The 9,312-nt window shown below is 42.7% G+C and overlaps 1 protein-coding gene across 1 annotated transcript; it reads left to right on the top strand.

Moving 5' to 3' along the window:
* Positions 1-264: 264 nt before the first annotated feature.
* Positions 265-7,553, top strand: LOC101733888. Its single transcript, XM_031904822.1, has 4 exons — positions 265-352; positions 2,455-2,655; positions 2,749-5,628; positions 6,943-7,553. Exons 1-3 carry the CDS (start codon positions 265-267, stop codon positions 4,245-4,247), a joined length of 1,788 nt encoding a protein of 595 aa, XP_031760682.1. The 3' UTR covers positions 4,248-5,628; positions 6,943-7,553.
* The last annotated feature ends 1,759 nt before the right edge of the window (positions 7,554-9,312 follow it).

Below are 9,312 nucleotides of genomic sequence, written 5' to 3' on the forward strand. Positions count from 1 at the left end.
ACAAACAGGCAGCCTAAGGCAAGCATAGTATGGCACACACAGGCAGCATAGGGCAGGCAGAGTATGGCACACACAGCCAGCGTAGGGCAGGCAGAGTATGGCACAAACAGGCAGCCTAAGGCAAGCATAGTATGGCACACACAGGCAGCATAGGGCAGGCAGAGTATGGCACACACAGCCAGCGTAGGGCAGGCAGAGTATGGCTGCTGCCTGGCATTGCTTTCTACAGTAAAGTTTATTTAATAATAATTGATTTAATCCCAGATGCATTTAATGACATTAAATCTCATCGGCCATAGCGGCCCAGATTACAAGTTTGTCAAGATCCTGCTGCAAGGATGCCACATCCTGGGTGAAATTAATTGGGATGCAGAGTTTTGTGTCATGCACAAACACTGATACATTACTTATAATACCCTCCCCTAAGTCATGGACGCAGTACAGAACCCTGAGGGACCCCACTAAGAACCTTACTCCAAGCAGAGAATGTACCATAAATAACCACCCTCTGTTCCCGATCCTGTAGCCAGTTTTCTATCCTTGCGCAAACAACTTCACTAAGACCAACAGTTAGTTAGTTTAGAAAGCAGCCATTTGTCGGACACTGTATCAAAGGCTTTGGCAAAATCCAAATAGATCACATCTACTGCAACTCCACTGTCCAGATTCTTACTAACCATAAAAAGTATAAAAAGTAATCAAATTGGTCTGACATGATCTGTCCTTCATAAAGCCATGCTGATAACTGCTCATAATGCCATTCTCCAGAACATAATTTTGAATATGATCCCTTTACTTTCCCACCACGGATGTCAAACTTACTGGCCTGTAATTGCCAGACTAAGATCATAATCCCAATTTAAATCTTAATTATTCTCTGCTTATAGTGAGCTCCACTGAAACAGTTGTAAATGACAAGGTGGTGCGTAGCATGTAACACCTAACGTATAAAAATTGCAATTTTTGCTTAAGGGAATTATATGAAACTGGTTTGTCATTAAGTATTTACAAAGGGTCAAAGAACAAATAGCTTAACAAGTCAGTGACAGTGTAGCAGAGCTGAAGGGACATAAGTCAAAGAAATATTGGTAAACATTCCTTGACCCAAGTAATAAAGTACTAGATTATAACAAACAAAGTAAAAGGTTTATAATAAAAAGGAATGTATTTAGCTAGTCCTCTACATTTCATAATTTTTTAGGAAATCACAACTTATTATTATTTTATGTTTTTGAGGAATTAACTAAAGCTCAGAAGTGAAAATCATTGTGGGAAGAAATCAAGTCTACTGTAAAAGCCAGCAGGTTAATTCTTTGGAAAGTTCTTTGCCTGTTGTGCATGCTGCAGATCTGAAGGCTAAAACCGAGAAATAATAGGGAATATGGTCATGTCATACAAAAAAAAAATTAGCTGTCAAATGTGTACCTATTTAGTAGGTACCAAACATAGAATCCAAGCGAAAACACTAAACTGAATTTGCCTAGAAGAACATAATAATAATAAAAAAACAACAAAACACAAATACAAGAGTATTGTAGAAATTGATACCTATATTGGCTAACAATAAAAATACATTGCAAGCTTTCGGAGCTCTAAGGCCCCTTCATCAGGCAAAATACAAATGAGAACTGAAATGGCACAACATTTATACTGATAGATCAAAGAGAAGTGTTTACAAGCAATAAATTAGGAAGTTACAGATAGATAGAGATAACTTGTGAAGATAGTGAAAGTAATTAAGGTTTATTAGGGTGGGTTGTAAATAGTCCAGGGGTCTGGATTCAGTCAGATCAGATAGTGTGACATGAAACCTGACCCCAAATTAAGGCCCTGTCTTAATGTGTTAAATAACTCCATACATTTGAATTCATAGATCTTCCTTTCTCGTTCAGATCCAAAGTTCCCTTTTAGAATTAACACCTTCATGTCCTGAAGCCTGTGCTCCTGATTGCAGAAGTGTTGTCCCACTGGTGTATCACACACTTTGGTCTTGATCTTATGTCTGTGATGGTTCATCCTTGTGTGAAGTTTTTGCCCTGTTTCTCCAATGTACATTCCTCCTGTAGGGCACTTAGTACATATGATCAAGTACACAACATTGGAGGAAGCACATGAATAGCAGTCCCGAATGGTGTAGACTTTTTGTGTATTCGGTATTGCAATTTGATCTTTGTACAGGATGTATTTGCAAGTCTCACATCTTTTGCTGTTGCAGGGAAATGTCCCTGCTTTAGTTGTTTGGGGAAGAGCACTTCTAACAATCATTTTCCTCAGACTGGGTGGTTGTCTATAGGACAGAAGGGGTAGTTCAGGGAATATCTCCTTTAGTCTGGTATCTGTATGGAGCATGGGCTGCAGGTCCCTGGCTATTTTTCTTATAATGTTCAGCTGTGGGTTGTAGGTGACTACAATTGGTACCCTGTTGATTTCTATTTTTTGTTTGTAATCCAAGAGTGTGTCTCTGGGTATTTGAGTTGCTCTGTGGATCTGATCATCTGGCATCGTTCAGCAGTAGCAGAAGTGATTTCCGCTTAAATAATGGACGCCATTGGTGCAGGAGTGGAATTGCCAAGGAGGAAGATTCTTCGGCCAAAAAGGTTCCGGGAAGGAGGGGAGCAGGGGGAGTTGTTGTTAGGAACCACGCGGAAGAGGAAGGTGAGGTATGTTTTGCATGAGGAGAGGAACTCCAAACGTCCGGTGCTGGGAAGGGTTGGCAAGGTAGTGAGGAGAAACGGTGCAACGCCACAGGATTGCGGAAGAGGGGAGTGCTCGGTAAGTGCAGCGGAACAAGGGAGGGGGTTCGTAGGCCCGCGAGGGGGGGGAATAGGCCGAAAGAAGGCTGCCACTGCCACCAGCGCAAACCTCGAAAGGGTCCAAAGGGGGGAGTAAGGGATGTGGGTAGCGATCAGACCACACCGGGAGATGCGGAAAAGGGAACACTAGGGGGATCTGAACGCTGGGAAAAGAAGTCCACGGCCACCGAGACAGAAGGAGGGAGAGAGCGCAGCACAGAAAGGGGAGAGGAGTTGGATGAGGCATCGGACGAAGGTGAGTGGGGCATGGAGGCTGATCCTGTCCCTAGGGGGGCGGGTTGCGGGCGAGGTTGGGCAAGAGGGGGTTGCAATACACATCTGAGAGGTAATGGCCGACCGAGATACGTGCAGAACGCTTTGAGATCCAGGTATGGGGGTGGTCCACAAGATTGGGAGTACTATGGCCATGATGATGATTTTTATGAGGATGCTTATGGTGAGGGGGACTATTATGAAGAGGGTGAGGGTTGTAATTATGATTTGAGGAAGTCGCATAGGCCTTGGCAAAGGAGGCCTAGGAGGATGGACCAACAAGATAACATGGACAGTAATAATTTTGGTCGTGCAAGTTTCTTTTTCAGAAATAGGGAGGAGGAGGAGAGTTGGAGACAATGGAGGAAGGAGAGGATGGGCCAACAGATGGGTGACGGGAGTCGGATTGCGAATCAGCAGGCATCCACTTCATCTGCATTTCATACGGTGGGGGAGGAGAGGAATGCTGGAGTTTACACGCAGGAGGCTGCATTGGATGAGTTGAGATCTCTAGAGGTGTTGGCTAATCAGGATTCAGACACTGATACATCTGATAGCGAGACAGAAGGGGGAAAGATTGTAGCATTACTTAAGAAATATTTTAAGGAAGGTAAGGGAAAAGAAGGTGATAGGAAGAGAGGAAAGGAAGGGGGTCAGCAGTTTCTACCGTTAGGGGCAGCAGATACATATGCGTGTGCCTTGACAGAGACTGCAGCTCATTTGCCTAAGAAATTGAGGAAATCAATAGAAACAGGTAAATTTGTGGATGTGTATGAACTAACAAGGGAAGCAGTTCAGGCAAAAGAAGATGGTATTAAGAGTGAGAAGGAAGGTAAGAGGAAATCAATTTTTGATTGGTTGAAGGGATTTTTGGTTTTTGCTAGTGTTTATTTGAAAGGAAAGCCAGAGCAATGTTTGAATGTGATCAAGTACATAGATACCATTGTGGATACTTATCTGTTTTACAAGGGCACGTCATGGTTCGATTATGACAGAGCGTTTAGGAAAAAGATTGTTAATAGCAAGGTTATTGCTATGGATGCTCCTGGATGCAGGAGGTTAAGCATAGTCAAGAATTGGAATTTATCACAGACGCAGCAGGCAGCATTGGTTTTGGGGCTTACTTTGCAGGGAAATGGAGTGCTGGTAGATGGCCGCAGACATGGCATGAGAAAGGATTAACCAAGAACCTGACACTGTTGGAGCTTTTCCCTATTTTGGTAGCGTTAGAGTTGTGGGCAGAGGGATTAAAAAATAAAGCGATAAGGTTTTTGTCAGATAATATGGGGGTAGTTTATGCTGTGAACAACTTGTCATCTGATTCACTGCCAGTGATTAGGTTACTGAGGCGGTTGGTGCTGATTTGTTTAAAATTTAACATATCGTTAACATGTGCCAGGGGTCGAGAACACACTAGCAGACGCCCTGTCAAGGGAAAAGTGGGATCTTTTCTTCAGATTAGCTCCTAAAGCAGAAAGATCTGCTCACAAGTGTCCTGGTAATTTATGGCAGTTGGTGAACCCATATTAGAAGAGCTATACAGCATGTCGTTATCGGAAAAAACTCTGGCCAGCTATAAAAGGGCTTGGGAAAGATGGCGGCTATTCTGCATTGGTGGTAAAAAAAAAATTATGCTTTTAAGGATTTATTGGAATTTTTGAGGGAACTTTACAAGGAAGGGAAGTCCAAAGCGGTTGCGGCTACTACATTGGCGGCAATTTCGCATTTTTCCGTAGCAGGAGGTATGCCCGATTTCACACATCATCCTATTGTTAAGAAAGTGATGAAGGGCTGGAGTAGAGCTGAAGGCCCGAGGGTAGATAAAAGGGAACCTATCGTTAAAGATAGGCTGCAACAGATATTGCGTTCATTGGGCACAATTTGTTTTGACCAATTTGAGTGTGTTTTGTTTAGAGCAGCTTTTGCCCTGTCGTTTGGTGGAGCTTTTCGTGTTAGTGAGCTGGTGCCACCTTCTAAGAAGGCAATAGAAAAAGGATTGCAATACAAGAATGTATCATTACAAAAGAATAAATTGTTGATTTATATTAGTAGGTCGAAGACAGATCAAATTGGTAAAGGAAAATGGGTAAGTATACAAGGAACAGGGGAAGTATCATGCCCAGTAAAGCTGTTAAGTGACTACATGGCGGTGCGTCCGGAGGGGGGGCAGCTGTTGTTGTTGCATAAAGATGGTTCCCCTCTTTCAGCCTTCCAGTTTAGGCAAGTTCTGAAGAAGGCGGTGATCGATAATAATTGGGACCCAAAGAAGTTTGGAACCCACTCTTTTAGAATCGGCGCAGCTACTGAAGCTGCAATGGGGGGTAGTGGCAGTGACAAGATAAAAGCATTGGGTAGATGGAAGTCGAGGGTGTACAAGAAGTATATAAGGCCTGTAAATAATGCGAGTGAGAAATCTTAACCAAAGTTTTTTGTTTGTTTTGTCGTAGTAGAAAGTGCAACGGCTTGCAACATTTTGATATTGGGGCATTCTTTTATTTTCTGGGCATCTGAGATGGTCAACAGATGGGTTTGCCGAAGCAACACATGAAGATCAGATGGATTGGTAAGAGAGGGATGAGATGGGAACAGCTGAGAGGTATGGCCTTAGATGCAGCACGCAAGAGTACTATACATCTGATGGTTGTACATGCAGGGGGGAATGACCTTACTGCATATAAAACCCCAGCCCTTATTGAGGCCATGAGGGATGACCTAACGGACATTTTAAGGGACAAGAGAGTCCAGTGTACAGCATGGTCAGATGTGATACAAAGGAGCTGTTGGAGAGGCGCAATTTCCCCCAGGGGCATTGAGAAATCCAGGAGAAAGGTTAATAGAGCCATGCAGAAATTCATGTGTTCCTCCGGTGGTGGTATAATTTGGCATGAAAATATAAAATGTAATCACACACAGCTGTATAGGGAAGATGGAGTTCATTTGTCCTGGGAAGGTTTAGATTTGTTCATTGGGAATATCAGGGCTTTTATTGATGAATGGTGGAGGTCACGGGCCAGGTAGTGGGGCCATTGAAAAAGGATAGGTGTCACCCCTCCCCTTTTTTCCATTGGGTGGCGGCAGTGCGGCTCTGAGAGCATGAGTTGGTTGAAGTGCAGGCCTACCTTTAGTGAGTCACTAGTGTACATCAGACTTTGACTGCACGGTCTTCTCTGATGCATGCAAGAGACTGGTTAGCGCCATTTATGCACAACGAGGGAGCAGGGGGATGGGCTTAAGAAAGCGATCACTGAGTGCGCGCGGCCCTATGATCCCTGTTCTAATTGTTTCATGGTAAAAATTTTTGGGCATGGCGCCCACTTTGGGTAGGGGGATGGGCTTAAGAAAGCGATCACTGAGTGCGCGCGGCCCTATGATCCCTGCTCTAAGTTTTCATGGTAAAAATTTTTTGGGCATTGCGCCCACGTTGGTTTTTTGGAGACACAATAGTTTTGTGTTTGGAAATAAGAGCCGCAGCTGGGGTCAGGGTGTACCTATAAATAATTTTTATGGTTTCAATTAATAAAAGCCTGTGACCTCCACAGAATTTGCCACATTATGTCTCAGTGTGTTTACTTGGGCGGTAAGGGGGGATAGGGGGTTCCTTGACCTAGTGTGAATGAAGCCCAAATAGGGCTGAAATGAATTTAGGCTGGGACCCCTTCCCCCCCTTTAGCCATATGGTCATTCGGGCAGGGCCTGCTCCCTCCCCCGGCCAGCTCCAGGTAGAGCAATAGAAGGATGAGCAGTGGAGAGAAAGAGAGGGGCGGACTTGGGGAGGGGGCAGGGGAGGGGACTCATGCAGAGCAAGGTATGTAATGGGACGTATGTTTGTTAAGGATACATTCTTACTTGTTTCTTGTTTCCCACCCTCCCTCCCTAGGTAAGGTGATCCAGTTGCGAAGATGGTGCTCCAGGGTCATTGCGACCGATCGCCAAGAAGGGGTCAGGAAGGAATTTTTCTCGTAGCACGAATTGGCTGAAAAGTGCTAGAGTTTTCGCCTTCTTCTGGAGTACCATTATCTGTGGTGGTCAAAGGAGTGATTCAGCTGCGGCTCGGCAGTGCGGCTCTGAGAGCATGAGTTGGTTGAAGTGCAGGCCTACCTTTAGTGAGTCACTAGTGTACATCAGACTTTGACTGCACGGTCTTCTCTGATGCATGCAAGAGACTGGTTAGCGCCATTTATGCACAACGAGGGAGCAGGGGGATGGGCTTAAGAAAGCGATCACTGAGTGCGCGCGGCCCTATGATCCCTGTTCTAATTGTTTCATGGTAAAAATTTTTGGGCATGGTGCCCACGTTGGGTAGGGGGATGGGCTTAAGAAAGCGATATATATAAATGACATACTTATAATATGGACAGCATCAGAAAAGGAACTATTGACATTCCACCAAAGATTCATCCCACGATTAACCTTACCCTCAACCACTCCTCTTCACACATCAATTTCCTGGATACCACTATCTACATCAAGAATGGAATCATACAGACATCCCTATACCAAAAACCAACAGGCCGTCCAGCATATCTTAGGTGGGACAGTTTCCATCCACATCACATTAAAAAATCAATTGTTTTTAGCCAGGCTCTTAGATACAACCGGATTTGCTCAAATCCTGATGAAAGAAATCAGGTTTCTCCATCCTTACGGAAAACTTTTGTTAATCAGGGCTACCATCCACAGGTTATTGATGATCAGATCCACAGAGCAACTCAAATACCCAGAGACACACTCTTGGATTACAAACAAAAAATAGAAACAACAGGGTACCAATTGTAGCCACCTACAACCCACAGCTGAACATTATAAGAAAAATAGCCAGGGACCTGCAGCCCATGCTCCATACAGATACCAGACTAAAGGAGATATTCCCTGAACTAACCTTAATTTGGGGTCAGGTTTCATGTCACACTATCTGATCTGACTAAATCCAGACCCCTGGACTATTTACAACCCACCCTAATAAACCTTAATTACTTTCACTATCTTCACAAGTTATCTCTATCTATCTGTAATTTCCTAATTTATTGCTTGTAAACACTTCTCTTTGATCTATCAGTATAAATGTTGTGCCATTTCAGTTCTCATTTGTATTTTGCCTGATGAAGGGGTCTTAGAGCTCCGAAAGCTTGCAATGTATTTTTATTTTTAGCCAATATAGGTATCATTTCTACAATACTCTTGTTATTGTGTTTTGTTGTTTTTTTATTATTATTTTTGACACTGGCTAACACGGCACTACAGTTTTTGTTCCTAGAAGAACACAAACACCAAGGCTGCCTGTGAGAAGTGGGATGCAAGGAATGGATTTCATGAAAGTAATGTTTAAAACTTTCTAGGCATCCCATAAAGCACTTCAGTTGGGTCCTTCTCAGCTGGGAGGAACTATTAAGGAGAAAGAAAACCTTCTTCTCTTGACATTGGCTGTGGAGTGCGGATGTTTAGATATATTTAGAAGAATGCAGTGGACCTCTAACAAATGGTTTTGATGGGGATCAACCACTTATTAGAGGGTTGTAATTGTTTTTCATTGTAGTTAAAAACTACCCTATCTACAGTATTATCACAGCCAAGCAAATGTAGACCACAATGTTTATTTGAAATCTCACCTGAGCCACCATTTTGTTTTAAGACAGTGGAAAAAGGGTAATAGCAACAGTGATAGCATCTTTTTAGTAGCTGCTGGGATTTTATTCCCCAACTGTATCCTTTGAGCTTAATGGCTGCAACACCCAGTACTTGTTGTGGTTACAAAATGTAAAAAAATAATCTGCCATAGACAATATTGAGGATTATCTCTGCTAATACAGATTCATATTTGCTATTATTTGTTTCTCAGTTGGATGGTTAAATGCTTCAAATGAAACATTAGATAATATTTTTCCTGTATTTATTTTTCAGCTGGTGTGCATTTGCTGCCTTTTATAGCCACAATGTCATATCAATTTATGGATATAGAGGTATTTACTAAATTGTAGTTAACAGTAGCAACCACTAAGTAATAACCTTTGATCAGTCTATTAAATGAATTCTGTTGTGATTTTTATGGTATAATTTTTATTTATAAATTACATTGTTTACATAGCAAATAATTCACTCTACCATTTAAAAGTTTATTCTTAAACCAACAAATGTATTTTTTTGTTGGTTTAATATTGGTGTGTAGGCAGCCATCTCAGTGCATTGTGCCTGAGTCTGAGCTTTCAGAAGGAACCAGCGCTACACATTAGAACTGCTTTCAGGTAACTTA

The sequence above is a fragment of the Xenopus tropicalis genome, chromosome 1, assembly GCF_000004195.4.
Source record: "Xenopus tropicalis strain Nigerian chromosome 1, UCB_Xtro_10.0, whole genome shotgun sequence".
Lineage (NCBI taxonomy): Eukaryota > Metazoa > Chordata > Amphibia > Anura > Pipidae > Xenopus > Xenopus tropicalis.